The 18,148-nt window shown below is 39.2% G+C and overlaps 1 protein-coding gene across 16 annotated transcripts in view; it reads left to right on the plus strand.

The window, feature by feature from the left end:
- Positions 1 to 18,148, plus strand: part of VPS13B (vacuolar protein sorting 13 homolog B) — a 1,000,970-nt gene that overhangs the window by 543,747 nt on the left and 439,075 nt on the right. For all 16 annotated transcript variants that reach the window (XR_013178353.1, XR_013178354.1, XR_013178355.1 and 13 more), the window contains one exon: positions 1,880 to 2,083. Coding sequence is in view for 12 of the 16 variants with exons in the window: in XM_077167321.1 (XP_077023436.1) it covers positions 1,880 to 2,083 (204 nt within the window). In the remaining 4 variants the exon portion in view is untranslated. The remainder of the gene's footprint in view (positions 1 to 1,879; positions 2,084 to 18,148) is intronic.

The following is an 18,148-nucleotide window of genomic DNA, read 5'->3' on the forward strand; positions in this document are numbered from 1 at the left end:
CAGAAACTACCAAATTGTTTCCCAAATTTTACATACCTACCAGCAGTCAATGAGAATTGTTTCACATCCTCCCAACACTTGGTATGATTAAGATTCTTAATTTTAGACCTTGTATTAGGTGGGTGGTGGTAGTTCCTTATAGCTTTAATTGACATAGTCTTTCCAGTTTGAAGGATAAAAAATAAATTATCCTCAAATTTTTTGCCTTGCTTTTTTTTTTTGTTTGTTTTGCATGGTAGGCACCAGGAATCGAACCCAGGTCTCTGGCATAGCAGACAAGAATTCTGCCACTGAATTTACGGCCATGCCTTATTTTTTAAACCTCAGAATTTGGGAAGTCTGAGCTCTGTGTTAACAATGTTCTTCCTTGAAAATAAAAATTTGTTTAAAATTTATGTCATTGTTTGATTTGTACTTTAACTGCATAATGTATTTAATGCATTCATACACCACCATTGAATGGTGATAGAAAATCAGAAATAGCAATCAAAAAAGGAGCATTTCTATAAAGACTTAAATCTTATGCCCTTAGAAGTATTTAGAACCCATTTTCTTTAGTTTGTGTTCCTTGTTAGTTCTAATCATTTAAGGAAAAGCAAACTTAAAATAATATAATAATATTTTTAGAAAAATTGACAGCAAGAATTTTGTTTGTTTTTAGAGGGAATCATTCATGATTACAAAAGACAAGCTAATTTGAACTAAAATTTTTCTAAGAAGCTTTTTTATAAGCTCTCTAGACCAGATTATTTTTTAACCAAAAGAGCTATAACCTGAGATTGATACTTCATCACACACACACACACACACACAAGAGAGAAATCTGTATACCCAGAAACTGTTTTATATCAAATAAGGATTGACAGTAGTGTTTTTATGCATCTGTTCTGCCCACATAAGAAGCCAGCTTCATCATCTGGATGTTCCTGGGGCTGAAACTTTTTATAAATATGAGAATTTCTTTCTTTCTTTTTTTTTTCAATGACAAACAGAATATGGTATCCAGCTGTGGATTTGCTTATATATTGTGTTTGTGTTTTTTCCCGGGACTTGTTTTATATAGTATATGGCAATATGTTGTCATACAAATTCCATGATTAATGCTTATTTATGAAATCTTGTGTAAATATCTTACAACTTAGTCAAACATTGTGCAAGTTAAACAGTTTTTTCTTTGAATATTGGAGTGACATATCCCAGAGGAATAGGAGGTTGGATGGTTTATGTTCTTTATCTATAGAAAGGTCTCATATGTTACATTTTCCTTCTATATTCTATGTTATATCATTGTTTTTCAATTTACTTTGCTGGGCAAGAAATCCAGATTCAGACTTACTTATCAGAAAACTAAAGACCATTTAGGTATGGAAGTCATTCAGAAAAAAAGAATGATAATAATTTCATATTTCACTAAACAATTATGTTTACCGTGATGTATTTGACTCTAATTCTGATTCTGTCCTCTAAAGCATGTTTTTTGTGCATTTTTTCTTTTATTCATATGTTAAAGTAAATCTATTCCATAATAATTGTTCTTATATTAGCCTCATTTTCCCACAGAAAATGTTGGATTGCTTATAAAATATCACAGTGTAAGGAGGTAGCAAATCTCAAGTTTGAGTATATTCATTATATCTGTTCCCATCTCAGGTTATGATAATATGCTTAAAATTGTAAGTTTGTTATATGAATTATTTTTTCCTGTACTTCTCATGAGATTTATAGTGTCCAAATAATATCATCTTTGATAATATATTGGGAGGTTCTTGTTTCCCCAGACTTGTTTTAATTTTTTCATATTTAGTATTTTATTGGATTGTAATTAGCAGTTGAGAGGTTTGATTTCAACTTTTTAATATTTTTTTTTTATTCTTTTCAGGTCCAGCTCTTATACGAGCTAACTGATACTATGAATAAGGTTTGGAATAAGATTCAGAAAAGAGGCAATCTTAACCCATCTTCAGCCTATCCAGAGACTATAATAGGGCCTGTCCCCAGCTCTCCAGTCAGAAGTAGTGTAGGCACAGCCCCTCCAGATACCAGCACCTGTAGCCCATCTGCTGACATTGGAACTACTACTGAGGTGAGTATTTTTTTTTTTAATTCTATTACTCAGTGAAGGGTGATATATAATACAAAATGTTTTATGTCATGATTGAGTATGAAGATGACCTCATCTCTGTGGAAGTGACAAGTTCAGAAGTCTCATGAGGGGCTGTGGTCGCAGTGGCTGGATATTACTATTCCTTTTAGGTCCTAGTATTTTTATTGTTTTCTGTTGGTCATGGAGTAATAAGACAGTGGGGGCTCTGTGCGTTGGTACAAACTAAGACTGATAAAGGTGTGCTTCCTCAGAAGTATGGAAAGTTAGAATGTACATGAAAAAAGAGGCCCATGTGTTTCCTTTCCCTAGCCTCTCTACCTCTTCCCCCTTTTTGAACAGAAGTGTTATTTTCTAGATGAGTGATTCCTGACCCTATTAAAACCCTGTGCCTTGTCCATTTTTCTCCCAAACATGAAAACCTTTAAAAAAATTTTTGATACCCTAACCTCACCCAGCATGCCAATGCCCTTTTATATAACAAAGATTTTGATATCTTCTTAACTATCCTGAAAAGAAAATTTTAAAATAATGTAATCTACATATGCATATAAATTCAAAATATATAATATCTTAAATATAACAGAAAGGATAAATAAAAATAATTAAGGTATATAGCATGTATTTCAATGTATAAATGGCTACATTAGAAGATATTATGAGTCAACTATATACAGTAGTAGTGATTGTTGTGAATGTGACAGCTACAGATAGACTTAAAAGTCTATACGAAATGTTATAAGCAGCACTGCTGTTGGTGGTGTGATTTTCTGAAATAGTGACAAACTCTTGATAAAGTTTAAAATAAACATTTTAATTTTCCTTTCACTTCAGTAGCTGCATTTCTGAAACTCAATGTGTATTACAGTTATCAAAAATGCAGAAATAATTTGCATTTAGATGTAAAACAGAATAAAATTTTATCCCCAGATATTTATAAAAAGAATTTTCACCTACATGAATGTCAGTGAAACATTATTTTATTTTATAGGACTGTCCTATTCATCCCAGCCCCTCTTGAATCCCTAATTCCTAATCAATAAATTCAGAAGTAACACTCAATCACTGAATCTAAGAAAATACTCTCAAACATTTCTAAAATACTCCCTAGACAGCTGAACTTTCCACACTGAAAGCAAGTATGGTAGAGGGAGGTAGAAGGTATGTTTTGTCTCTGCATAGACATAAGCACCATTTCCTCTAGGAAAAAAAAAGCTGTTGGCAAAATATGGAATGAGAAAGATAATCAAGTAAAGGGAATTTAATTTCTTTTGTCTTATGACTCAGTAAGGGCAAACTTAGTTAAAAGGACAAATTTCACCTGCTGTAACATTTTAACATTTGTTTAAGTAAAGCTGTTAATATAGCCCCCTTCATAAGCAACTTCTTCATCTTCCTCATTCCAAACCTTAAGAAACACAAGATCTAAGTAAGTAATAAGGTTTCTTTCTTTTTCCAAATGAATAAAATCTAGAATGAGCTCTCTTGAAGTTATTGGAGCGTATCCCTTTTGGTGTAAAAATAATGAATTCTTAGCTCAGAAAAGCTCTGAGAAGCCCTGTAGTAAAGAAAACTCTGTTCAGTGTAGCAGTTCCCAAACTTACTTGACTGAAGAACCCTTTTTCTAAAGCCTATCTGTTAATGTTGCTTGGATGATAACATTTTGAAATAATATTTTTAATCAAAGTTTGAGGTGATAAATTGCTAGACAAGGATAGTGCAAGTGAAATTAACAAAGGGTGTCTTAGAGACCTTTCAGTTGTAGAAAGGAGAGTATTCTGTGAAATGCTTGCTGAGTGCTGTGTTCACATGAACATGACTACCTGTTTTGGAAACGTTCTTTTAAAACAGACATTTACACATTACAAGTCCAGGAAAGACAGGGCTCATGTGGAATGGTCACACATGTTGTCACATACCTAGGACTTCCATTTAGGCAAAGTACAGTGAATGGTGCACTGCAGAATTGTGCAGTGTACAACCTATACAAAAGGACGTAGTGGCCCTGGTGTATATTAGCTAGGGTTTTCTAGAAAAACAGAATCAGCAAGAAATATCTGTAGACATAAAGCTTATAAAAGTGTCTCATGTAACTTTTGAGGAATATAGAGTTCATACTCCATAGGGCAGGCTGTGAAGCTCACAACTCCGATGAAGAGTCTGGATAAACTCCACAGGAGGGGCTCGCTGGCCAAAGCAGAAAGAGAAACTGTCTTTTTTGAATCCTCCTTAAAAGGTTTTCAGTGATTAGATTAAAATCACTCATTGCAGAAGACACTCCCCTTGGCTGATTACAAATGCAATCAACTGTGGATGCAGCCGACATGATCATGATTTAATTCTATGAAATGTCCTCATAGTAACAGACAGGCCAGCACTTGCCCAACCAGACAAATGGGCACCACCACCTGGCCAAATTAATACATGGACCTGACCATGGCAGTCCACCCCTTTCAACTTGGCAGCTATACACATCACCTTTAACCATACTTAATCTCTAAATAGAAAACAATAAAAAAAACATTTTTCCCCCTCACCTAACAAAACTCAACTGTCCACGTACAACCAGAAATGCATTAAATCTCCCCAGAATGTGGTGCAAGTTCTTGGGTAATATTCATTCTAAACTTGATCTTACAACTTAAATACTGTAACATGAACAAAACAGCGTTACAGTCCTCGTTTCTATAACTGATCATGTAGTCACAGTTCATATTGATCACTACCTTTTTCCACTACCCATTCCATGTTCCCTTTACCCTTAACAAGCACTTCACCTGGCTGTGGTTCTTTGCCCTGTGGTTCTTTACCCGGTGGGGTAACCCAAACCTTCATTCCTGAAGATTCAGAGCCATAGATAGTCCTCCATGATTGGGCTGTTGCAGTTTTCCATTGATTTTAATCACAGGGCATGGTAGTACTAAAAGACACCCTAGGGGATCTCCTTAATACCAGGAAAACTCTTCTTTACCTCCATTGTGTAGTTGCAGTCCAATTTCCCCCTGATAGTCAGGGTCAATTCCCCCAGCCAGTAAAGTAATTCCCCTCTTGGCTTGTTGATCTGGGGGCATTTGTAGCCCAAAGTGACCAGGTGGCAGCCTTAGATTCCGATTCAATGGAATCATTGTTGTTTCTCCTGGTAGAAACACTCCTTTTCTCGAACTACTACCTGTATACCAGCAGAGCTCAAGGTCGCAGGGACAGGAAGCAAAAATTTTCCTAATGGATTGCTAGTGGTATAGTGAGTGGTGCCACTCCCATTTCCACCACTTGGTTCCTAGACCCATGGATCCTGACTATGGGAGAAACAGCACCATACAGTGGACGCTGATTCAGAGCATACACGGCTTCTTGGAGAACATTATCCCAGCCCTGCATGGTATTGCCACCTAGTTGATACTGTAATTGAGTTTTCAAAAGGCCATTCCACTTTTCTGTCAATCCAGTTGCTTCTGGATGATGGGGAACATGGTAAGACAAGAGAATTCCATGAGCATGTGCCCATTCCTGCACTTCTTTTGCTATGAAGTGTGTTCCTTGATCAGAAGCAATGCTGTGTGGAATACCATGACAATGGATAGGGCATTCTGTAAGTCCCCAGATGGTAGTTTTGACAGAAATATTGTGTGCAAGAAAAGCAAACCTATATCCAGAGTATGTGTCTATTCCAATTAGATCAAATCACTGCCCCTTCCGTGAAGGAAGTGGTCCAGTGTAATCAACCTGCCACCATGTAGCTGGCTGGTCACCTTGGGGAATTGTGCCATATCATGGGCTGAGTGTGGGCCTTTGCTGCAGGCAGATTGGGCACTCAGCAGTGGCTGTAGCCAGGTCAGCCTTGGTGAGTAGAAGTCCATGTTGCTGAGCCCATGAATAATCTCCGTCTCTACCACCATGACCACTTTGTTCATGAGCCCATTGAGCAATGACAGGAGTTGCTGGGGAAAGAGGCTGACTGGTATCCACAGAATAGGTCATCTTATCCACTTGGTTATTAAAACCTTTGTCTGCTAAAGTCACCCTCTGGTGTGCATTCACATGGGACACAAATATCTTCATGTTTTTAGCCCTCTCAGAAAGATCTATCCACATACCTCTTCCCCAGACCTCGTTGTCACAAATTTTCCATGTATGGTCTTTCCAAGTCCCTGATCATCCAGCCAAACCATTAGCAACAGCCCATGATTCTGTATCCATACACACTTCTGGCCAGTTCTCCTTCCGAGCAGAATGAACAACCAGGTGCATTGCTCGAAATTTTGCCCACTGGAAGGATTTCCCCTCAACACTGTCCTTCAAGGGTATCCTGGAAAGGGTTTTAATGCTACAACTGTTTATTCTTGGGTGGTACCTGCATATTGTGCAGAACCATCTGTAAACCACACCCGAGTTTTCTCTTCTTCAATCAGTTCACTATAAGGAACTCCCCAAAAGGCCATAGCTCTGGTCTGGGAAAGAGAAGGTAATCTGGCAGGAATGGAGATCATGGGCCTTTGGGCCACTTCCTCATGTAATTTAATTGTGCCTTCAGGACCTGCTCTGGCCCTATGTCATATATACCATTTCCGTTTTATGATGGAGTGCTGCTGTGTACACCCAACTTTATGGCTTGGTGGGTCAGACAACACCCAGTCATGATAGGCAACTCAGGTCTCATGGTAACTTGGTGGCCCAAGGTTAATCACTCAATCTCTCCTAAGGCCCAATAGCAGGTTAAAACCTGTTTCTGAGAAGGAGACTAGTTATCTGCAGTGGATGGTAAGGCTTTGCTCCAAAATCCGAAGAGTCTGTGTTGCAGTTCTTCTATAGGGGCCTGCCAAAGGCTCCAGACAGCATCTCTATTTACCACTGACACTTCTAGCACCATTGGTTCTGCTGGATCATATGGTCCAAGTGGTAGACCAGCCTGTATAGCCGCCTTAACCTGTTGCAGAACCTCCTCTTGTTCAGGTCCCCACTCAAAATTAGCAGTTTTTCCAGTCACTCGATAAATGGGCCGGAGCAGCACACCCAGAGGAGGAATATGTTGTCACCAAAATCCAAAGAAACCAACTAGGCATTGTGCCTGTTTTTTGGTCATAGGAGAGGCCAGATGCAGCAACTTATCCTTCACCTTAGAGGGATATCTCGAAGTGCCTCATACCACTGGACACCTAGAAATTTCACCTAGAAGGCCCCTGTATTTTTGTTGGATTTATCTCCATCCTCTGATTCACAAATGCCTTACCATTAAGTCTAGAGTAGTTGTTACTTCTTGCTCACTAGGTCCAATCAACATGATATCATCAATACAATTGACCAGTGTGATGTCTTGCGGGAGGGAGAAGTAATCAAGTTTCCTGTGAACAAGATTACAACGTAGGGCTGGAGAGTTGATATACCCATGAGGTACAACAGTGAAAGTATATTGCTGACCTTACCAGCTGAAAGCAAACTGTTTCGGTGGTCCTTACTAATAACTATTGAGAAAAAAGCATTTGCCAGATCAGTAGCTGCATACCAGGTACCAGGGGATGTGTTGATTTGCTCAAGCAATGATACCACATCCAGAACAGCAGCTGCAATTGGACTTACCACCTGGTTGAGCTTATGATAATCCACTGTCATCCTTCAAGACCCATCTGTTTTCTGCACAGGCCAAATAGGAGAGTTGAATGGGGATGTAGTGGGAATCACCACCACTGCAACCTTCAGATCCTTAAATGTGGTAGTAATCTCTGTAATCCCTCCAGGAATCTGATATTGCTTCTGATTTATTATTTCACTAGGTAGGGGCAGTTCTAGTGACTTCCACTTAGACTTTCCTACCGTAATAGCCCTCACTCCATGAGATAAAGAGCCAATGTGGGGATTCTGCCAGTTGCTCAGTTTATCTATTCCAATTATCCATTCTAGAACTGGGGAGATAACTACAGAATGCGTCCAGGGGTCCACTCCATCCACTGTGAGATGACCTCTGTGCTGAAACTCCATCGATCACCTGACCTCCATAAGCTCCCACTCTGACTGGTGGACCAGAGTGACATTTTGGGTCCCATGGAATTAATGTCACTTCTGAACCAGTGTCTAATAATCCATGAAATATCTGATCATTTCCTTTCCCTAGTGCACAGTTACCCTGGTAAAAGGCCATCGGTCTCCTTGGGGAAGACTTGGAGGAAGATTAACAGTATAAATTTGTGGCAGTCTAACGGCGGCCTCCCTCAAAGGGACCTGGCCTCCCCCTCATTCAAGGGGCTCTGGGTCTTTAAACTGTCTCAAGTCTGGAAATTGATTCCAAGGGGCCATGACTCTTTGTTTTTGTAATTCATGTTAGACTTCTGTTCACTTGCCCTAGAACTCTTTTGTTTATACAGCTCAAACAAGAATTAAGTAGACTGCCCACCTATTGTACTTCTAGGTACCCCATGATTTACTACTAGCCAACACCACAGTTCTCTGTGAGTCAGATTATTTTGACTCCTGCTTTGAGTCTACTGTCTATTATGATAGTCATGTCCACTTTGTCTTCGGCGATTGAATGCTGCCACCTGGCTTCTGCCAACTTGGGATCCAGTAATCCCATTGTGTTTAAGGATTCTAGTGACAGCAGTTCCCACAGTAATATCTGACCTAAAGAGAAGTGCAGCTACAGAGCTCTTCAGGGATGATGGCGCTAGACTCACAAATTTATGTCTTGCAGTTCTGGTAAAAGTTGCATCCTCCAGACATTCCTGGGGTGTAAGAGCAGGCTTTGCATGATAAATCCACTCTAACATTCCAGTCTCTCTAAGCCTCTGGATCTCCTCATCTGCATTATACCAAGGCAGTTCTGGCATTTCAACCTCAGGTAATGTTGGCCACCTTTTGATCCATATTTCAGCTGACCATCCAAACTCTTAATGCCTTTTCTAACCCCTCAAGCTGTAACACTGAATGCAGAATCTCTACTTAGTGGGTCCATATCCATAAATTCAGCCTGATCCAGCTTTATATTTCTCCCACCATTATCCCATACTTTTAAAATCCATTGCCACACAAATCCCCCTGATTTCCATATAAATTGGAAAACTCACACAGTTCTTTTGGACTATAATGTACCTCCTCATGGGTGATACTTTGTACCTCACCTTTTGGGTCTGTTGGGACTTTAGTTATAGGTCTGGAAGAATTGAGGGGTAGTTGGGGTGGGTCATGAAAGGAATTAGAAGTATCTTCCAAGCCGTTTACTTCAGGGCATTCATTCGCAGTTTCATTAATTTCGCATTACAAAATTAATCACTCTAGGGCTAACCCCTTCAAATGGAGGTTGGGTGGCCAACTCCTCAGGGCAGACTGGAGGTAGGGAAGCTATGTCCTCAAGGCAGACTATTAACAGGGTTATCTAGAGAAGACTCAGCATGATCTAGGTTTTCAGCCTCTCCAGGAACATCATTATCAATCCGTATGTCACCATCCCATTTTTCAGGGTCACATTCCTTTCCTATCCATGCCCTCACTTTCCCAGAAGACATCATACAAGATTGAGATTTCGGTTTATGTTGTAAAGTTGCTACTCTAGCAATAAGATTCTGAGTCTGATTTTCAGAGATCTCAAGTCTGAAATAAGATTTTCCTTCAGGACACTCATAGAAACATTTACATCTGTTATACGGTGTTTAAGCTTCTCATTTGAAGCCTTAAGCCCATCCCTTTCACTCATTAATGTATACAGTGTATCTAACAAAAACCATCCAATATCTCTATGCCTCCTATTTCCACAAAAATCTGTTAAAGGTGTCAAAAACATTATCCCCCAGAGCCTGGCTTTCTACATGCAAGCATTAGAAGAATCAAATGGTGATATGTTGACTATCTCTTTTGCCAACAAACCCCATGGATTGGCAGTATCATTCTGATTATGGGAATCAGAGTCCTTAGTGCCTTCATATCCAGTCAAAGTAGAAAACCAATCATAAAAACACATTTTTAAGATTCTGTTTCTTAAGAACCACCTCACTCCCAGTAGCAAGCTGTATTAGGGTTCTCTAGAGAAACAGAATCAGCAGGAAATATCTGTAGATATAAAATTTATAAAAGTGTCTCATATAACTTTTGAGGAATGTAGAGTCCAAAATCCATAGGGCAGGCTGTGAAGCTGATGATTTTGATGAAGGGTCTGGATGAACTCCACAGGAGAGGCTCACTGGTCAAAGCAGAAAAAGAGACTGCCTCTTCTGAATCCTCCTTCAGAGGCTTCCAGTGGTTAGATTAAATATCACTCATTGCAGAAGAGACTCTCCTTGGCTGATTACAGATGCAGTCAGCTGTGGATGCAGCAGATGTGATCATGATTCAATTCTATGAAATATCCTCTTAGTAACAGAGAGGCCAGCACTTGCCCAACGAGACAAATGGGCACCACCACCTGGCCAAGTTGACGCATGAACCTGATCATGACATGTAATCAAGATGAATATGCTCTGCCATTATAGAGGGATGATTAACTAATTCCTTCTATGGGATCTGTGACTATTTTGTAGCAAAAGTGGCATTTAAGATAGATCTTAGAAAATGAACAAAGCATAGGTTAACAATTTTGTTTTAGTGGTTGTTTAAAAGTAGAATACTGAGAATTTTTTTCTGAAAGCCTTTTTTTTTTGAGGTTTCTTCACACAAATTCAGTCCATCCATAGTATATAATCAGTGGCTCACAATATCATCACCTAGTTGCATATTCATCACCATGATCATTTTTATAACATTTGCAGCACCTAGAAAAAGAAAGAAAAAGAAAAACTCATATAGCCCTTACTGCTTACCTCTCCCTCTCATCGACCACAAATATTTCAGTCTACACACTTTTTCTTACCCCTTATCTCCCCCTATTATTGTTTCCTTTTTTTTTTTTTTTACTCATTTTGTCTACACAAGGCTTTCACAATCACATGTTCATATTGTAAAAGTTACATCATTATACAATCATCTTCAAGAATCAAGGCTACTAGAATACAGTTCAACAGTTTCAGGTACTTTGATCTGGCCTTTTCAGTGCACCATAAACTAAAAAGGATCTGGATAATGCGTAATCTGTATAATGAGTAAGAATAACCTCCAGCATAACCTCTTGACTCTGTTTGAAATCTCTTAGGACTGAAACTTTATTTTGTCTCATTTCTCTCTTCCCCTTTTGGTTAAGAAACTTTCTCAGTCCCATGATGCAGGGTCTCAACTTATCCCAGAATTTCTGTCCCACGTGGCCAGGGAGATTTACACCTCAGGGAGTCATGTCCCATGTAGTGGGGAGGGCAGTGAGTTCACCTACCAAGCTGGCTTAGAGAGAAGATACATCTGAGCAACAAAAGAGGTTCTCTGGGGGTGATTGTTAGGCATAATTATAAGTATGCTTGCTTCTCCTTTGTGGGAATAAGTTTCATAGGGTCAAACCCCAAGATTGAGGGCTCAGCCTATTGAATTGGTTGTCCCCACTGCTTGCAGTAGTGTCAGGAATTCTCCAGATGGGGAAGTTGAATATTTCCTCCTTTCTCCCCAGTCCCCCAAGGGGACTGTTCTGGTTTGCTAGCTGCCGGAATGCAACACACCAGAGACAGATTGACTTTTAATAAAAGGAGATTTATTTCATTAGTTCTTCAGAGGAAAGGCAGCTAACTTTCATCTGAGGTTCTTTCTTACATGGGAAGGCTCAGAGTCATCTCTGCTGGCCTTCTCTCCAGGCCCCTGGGTTCCAACAGTTTTCCCTGGGGGTTATGCATCTCCAAAGGCCTGGGCTAAGCTGCGAGTGCTGAGATGAGGTATGCCAAGATGCTTAGGCTGTGCTACGTTGCGCTCTCTCATTTAAGCACCAGCCAATTAAGTCAGACGTCATTTATTGCAGCAGGCACACCTCCTAGCCGACTGCAGATGTAATTAACAACAGATGAGGTTCACGTACCATTCCGCAGCAGCAGAACTAGGCACGTTCACCTGCCCAAGTTGACAACTGAATCTAACTACCACAGGAACTTTGCAAGTACTTTTTTATTCTCTGCTCAAGTTACTCCAGGATATATCAGGGCATCACACTAATGTTGTACAAACCAACAAGATCTCACAGTCTATTCAAGATTCCATGTACGTATGGTGTTCAGTTAAACTGACCATGCAAGTTAAATTAGATAATTCACTACTCAAAATATAAACTTTACGCCAAATAAACCTCTCTCCCTTTGGTCTCATGCAGATGTTGAAGTTTTAAAATATGGATAATATCATCCTTTACCCTGTATTCTGATTTATCTTAGTCCTATCTGACAGGATTTTGAAGATAAATAATGAAAATACTGAGAGTATCTATGTTAATGTTGTGTTAGCTATGGATTTAACCTCGTGTGTGACAAATATCTAAAAGTGGAAGCATCTTTTTGGGTTTTTTTTTGTGTGTGTGTGAGGACATATGCTTTTATTTTCTTGAGTAGATACCTAGGAGTGGAATTGCTGGGTGCTATAATTCTATACTTAACTTTCTGAGGAAATGCAAAACTGTTTTCCATAGCAGCTATACCATTTTACACTCGCACCAACAATGAGCAATCATTCCTGTTTCTCCAAATTCTCTCCAGCACTTGTGAGTTGCTGTTTTTTTTTTTTTTGATAGTAACCATTCTAGTGGGGGTAAAATGATATCTCATGGTGGCATTAATTTGTATTTTCCTAATACGTAATGATGTCATGCATCTTTTCATATGCTTTCTTTCCATTTACATATCTTCTTTGGAGAAATGTCTATTCAAGACCTTTGCCCATTTTTAATTGGATTGTTTGTGAATTATAGTATTTCTTTATATATTCTGATTATCAAAGCCTTTTTGGATTTGTGGCTTCTGAATATTTCAATACAATTCCAATTGTGTTGGTTATCTTTTTACTTTCATAATAAAGTATGGCCATTTGTATTTCCTCTTCTGAGAGGTGTCTGTTCAAATCTTTTTCCCATTTTGTAATTGGATTGGCTGTCTTTTTGTTGTTGAGTTGAACAATCTCGTTATAAATTCTGGATACTAGACCTTTATCTGATATGTCGTTTCCAAATATTGTCTCCCATTGTGTAGGCTGTCTTTCTACTTTCTTGATGAAGTTCTTTGATGCACAAAAGTGTTTAATTTTGAGGAGCTCCCATTTATTTCTTTCTTTCTTCAGTGCTCTTGCTTTAGGTTTAAGGTCCATGAAACCGCCTCCAATTGTAAGATTCATAAGATATCTCCCTACATTTTCCTCTAACTGTTTTATGGTCTTAGACCTAATGTTTAGATCTTTGATCCATTTTGAGTTAACTTTTGTATAGGGTGTGAGATACGGGTCCTCTTTCATTCTTTTGCATATGGATATCCAGTTCTCTAGGCACCATTTATTGAAGAGACTGTTCTGTCCCAGGTGACTTGGCTTGACTGCCTTATCAAAGATCAAATGTTCATAGATGAGAGGGTCTATATCTGAGCACTCTATTTGATTCCATTGGTCGATATATCTATCTTTATGCCAATACCATGCTGTTTTGACCACTGTGGCTTCATAATATGCCTTAAAGTCCGGCAGTGTGAGACTTCCAACTTCGTTTTTTTTCCTCAAGATACTTTTAGCAATTTGGGGCACCCTGCCCTTCCAGATAAATTTGCTTATTGGTTTTTGTATTTCTGAAAAATAAGTTGTTGGGATTTTGATTGGTACTGCATTGAATCTGTAAATCAATTTAGGTAGGATTGACATCTTAACTATATTTAGTCTTCCCATCCATGAACAAAGTATGCCCTTCCATCTATTTAGGTCTTCTGTGATTTCTTTTAACAGTTTTTTGTAGTTTTCTTTGTATAGATTTTTTGTATCTTTTGTTTAATTTATTCCTAAGTACTTTATTCTTTTAGTTGCAATTGTAAATGGAATTCGTTTCTTGATTTCCCCCTCCGCTTGTTCATTGCTAGTGTATAGAAACTCTGCAGATTTTTGAATGTTGATCTTGTAACCTGCTACTTTGCTGTACACATTTATTAGCTCAAGTAGTTTTGTTGTGGATTTTTCCGGGTTTTCGACGTATAGTATCATATCGTCTGCAAACAGTGATAGTTTTACTTCTTCCTTTCCAATTTTGATGCCTTGTATTTCTTTTTCTTGTCTAATTGCTCTGGCTAGAACCTCCAACACGATGTTGAATAACAGTGGTGATAATGGACATCCTTGTCTTGTTCCTGATCTTAGGGGGAAAGTTTTCAATTTTTCTCCATTGAGGATGATATTAGCTGTGGGTTTTTTATATATTCCCTCTATCATTTTAAGGAAGTTCCCCTGTATTCCTATCCTTTGAAGTGTTTTCAACAGGAAAGGATGTTGAATCTTGTCAAATGCCTTCTCTGCATCAATTGAGATGATCATGTGATTTTTCTGCTTTGATTTGTTGATATGGTGTATTACATTAATTGATTTTCTTATGTGAACCATCCTTGCATACCTGGGATGAATCCTACTTGGTCATGATGTATAATTCTTTTAATGTGTTGTTGGATTCGATTTGCTAGAATTTTGTTGAGGATTTTTGCATCTATATTCATTAGAGAGATTGGTCTGTAGTTTTCTTTTTTTGTAATATCTTTGCCTGGTTTTGGTATGAGGGTGATGTTGGCTTCATAGAATGAATTAGGTAGCTTTCCCTCCACTTCAGTTTTTTTGAAGAGTTTGAGCAGGGTTGGTGCTAATTCTTTCTGGAATGTTTGATAGAATTCACATGTGAAGCCGTCTGGTCCTGGACTTTTCTTTTTAGGAAGCTTTTGAATGACTGATTCAATTTATTTACTTGTGATTGGTTTGTTGAGGTCATCTATTTCTTCTTGAGTCAAAGTTGGTTGTTCATGCCTTTCTAGGAACCTGTCCATTTCATCTACATTGTTGTATTTATTAGCATAAAGTTGTTCATAGTATCCTGTTATTACCTCCTTTATTTCTGTGAGGTCAGTGGTTATGTCTCCTCTTCCATTTCTGATCTTATTTATTTGCATCCTCTCTCTTCTTCTTTTTGACAGTCTTGCTAAGGGCCCATCAATCTTGTTGATTTTCTCATAGAACCAACTTCTGGTCTTATTGGTTTTCTCTATTGTTTTCATGTTCTCAATTTCATTTATTTCTGCTCTAATCTTTGTTATTTCTTTCCTTTTGCTTGCTTTGGAGTTAGTTTGCTGTTCTTTCTCCAGTTCTTCCAAGTGGACAGTTAATTCCCGAATTTTTGCCCTTTCTTCTTTTCTGATATAGGCATTTAGGGCAATAAATTTCCCTCTTAGCACTGCCTTTCCTGCGTCCCATAGGTTTTGATATGTTGTGTTTTCATTTTCATTCACCTCGAGATATTTACTAATTTCTCCTGTAATTTCTTCCTTGACCCACTGGTTGTTTAAGAGTGTGTTGAGCCTCCACATATTTGTGAATTTTCTTGCACTCTGCCTATTATTGATTTCCAACTTCATTCCTTCATGATCTGAGAAAGTGTTGTGTATGATTTCAATCTTTTTAAATTTGTTGAGACTTGCTTTGTGACTCAGCATATGGTCTATCTTTGAGAATGATCCATGAGCACTTGAGAAAAAGGTGTATCCTGCTGTTGTGGGGTGTAATGCCCTATAAATGTCTGTTAAGTCTAGCTCATTTATTGTAATGTTCAAATTTTCAGTTTCTTTATTATCCTCTGTCTAGATGTTCTGTCCATTGATGAGAGTGGGTAATTGAAGTCTCCAACTATTATGGTAGATGTGTCTATTTCCCTTTTCAGTATTTGTAGTGTATTCCTCACGTATTTTGGGGCATTCTGATTCGATGTGTAAATATTTATGATTGTTTTGTCTTCTTGTTTAATTGTTCCTTTTATTAGTAGATAGTATCCTTCTTTTTCTCTTTTAACTGTTTTACATTTGAAGTCTAATTTGTTGGATATTAGTATAGCTACTCTTTTCTGTTTGTTATTTGCATGAAATATCTTTTCCCAACCTTTCACTTTCAGCCTATGTTTATCTTTGGGTCTAAGATGTGTTTCCTGTAGACAGCATATAGAAGGATCCTGTTTTTTATTCCATTCTGCCAGTCTGTGTCTTTTGATTGGGGAATTCAGTCCATTAACGTTTAGTGTTATTACTGTTTGGGTAATACTTTCCCCTACCATTTTGCCTTTTGTATTATATATATCCTATCTGATTTTCCTTCTTTCTACACTCTTCTCCATCCCTCTCTCTTCTCTCTTTTCGTATCTGACTCTAGAGCTCCCGTTAGTATTTCTTGCAGAGCTGGTCTCTTGGTCACAAATTCTCTCAGTGACTTTTTGTCTGAAAATGTTTTAATTTCTCCCTCATTTTTGAAGGACAATTTTGCTGGATATAGAAGTCTTGGTTGGCAGTTTTTCTCTTTTAGTAATTTATATATATCATCCCACTGTCTTCTTGCTTCCATGGTTTCTGCTGAGAAATCAACACAGAGTCTTATTGGGTTTGCCTTGTATGTGATGGATTGTTTTTCTCTTGCTGCTTTCAAGATCCTCTCTTTTTCTTTGACCTCTGACATTCTAACTAGTAAGTGTCTTGGAGAACGCCTATTTGGATCTATTCTCTTTGGGGTGCACTGCACTTCTTGGATCTGTAATTTTAGGTCTTTCATAAGAGTTGGGAAATTTTCAGTGATAATTTCTTCCATTAGTTTTTCTCCTCCTTTTCCCTTCTGTTCTCCTTCTGGGACACCCACAACACATATATTTGTGCGCGTCATATTATCATTCAATTCCCTGAGACCCTGCTCAAATTTTTCCATTCTTTTCCCTATAGTTTCTGTTTCTTTTTGGATTTCAGATGTTCCATCCTCCAGTTCACTAATTCTAACCTCTGTCTCTTGAAATCTCCCATTATAGATTTCCATTGTTTTTTTCCTCTCTTCTACTGTATCTTTCGTTCCCATAAGTTCTGTGATTTGTGTTTTCAGACTTTCCATTTCTTCTTTTTGTTCATCCCATGCCTTCTTCATGTCCTCCCTCAATTTATTGATTTGGTTTTTGAAGAGGTTTTCCATTTCTGTTTGTATATTCAGAATTAGTTGTCTCAGCTCCTGTATCTCATTTGAGCTATTGTTTTTTTCCTTTGACTGGGTCATATCTTCAATTTTCCTGGTGTGATTTGTTATTTTTTTGCTGGTGTCTTGGCATTTAATCAGATTTCCCTGAGTGTGGGACCCAGCAGGTTGAAAGACTTTCCTGTGAAGTCTCTGGGCTCTGTTTTTCTTATCCTGCCCAGTATTTGGTGCTTGTCTGTCTGCGGGTCCCACCAGCAAAAGATGTTGTGGCTCCTTTAACTTTGGAAGACTCTCGCTGCTGGGTGTGTGGTGGAGACAGAGGAAAGGTTGTAGGTTGGTTTTAATGGCTTCAAATTGTGAAGTGCTGGGATCTGAATTCCTTGAGGGACGGATTCCACCTGAGTTGCGTTTCAGCCCTCCCGCAGGGAAGGTTCAGGTGGTAGAGAGCCCTGAAAGCAGCCTGTTTCTGCATTCGGTGCAGTTGCAACCTGTGTAATCCCAGCGCTGAGCCCAGAGGCAATGAAGCCTCTGTAGAAACAGCCACAGAAGGCTCCGTTTCGCCCCCTTTCCTCTTTTTCAGTTAGCCTAATAGGTGACTTCCGCCTTGATCAGTTTCACCTGAGCTGGGGGCCTATTTTTAGTAGTCAGAAGTTGTTCATTAATGCCACTATTGGTGTTAGGTTGGGCTCAGTCTCTACTACTGTTGGAGACTCTTTCTTTTCCCTCCGGGACGTCACCTGTGGGGGAGGGTCGCTGGCCGCCACGGCTTGGGGTACTGCTGATCCAAGGCTCCCAGCCGACCCGGGAAGCTGCGTGTGGGAGGGGCGCCCGTCGCCGGACGCCGCAGCTTGGGGAACCGCTGATCTGAGGCTCCCAGCCGGCCCGGGAAGCCGCATGTGTGGGAGGGGCGCTGCTGCTTGGGGAACCGCTGATCCAAGGCTCCCAGCTGGCCTGGGAAGCCATGTGTGGGGGGGGGCGCCAGTCGCCGGCCACCGTGGCTTG

Source organism: Tamandua tetradactyla, chromosome 6, assembly GCF_023851605.1.
Source record: "Tamandua tetradactyla isolate mTamTet1 chromosome 6, mTamTet1.pri, whole genome shotgun sequence".
Lineage (NCBI taxonomy): Eukaryota > Metazoa > Chordata > Mammalia > Pilosa > Myrmecophagidae > Tamandua > Tamandua tetradactyla.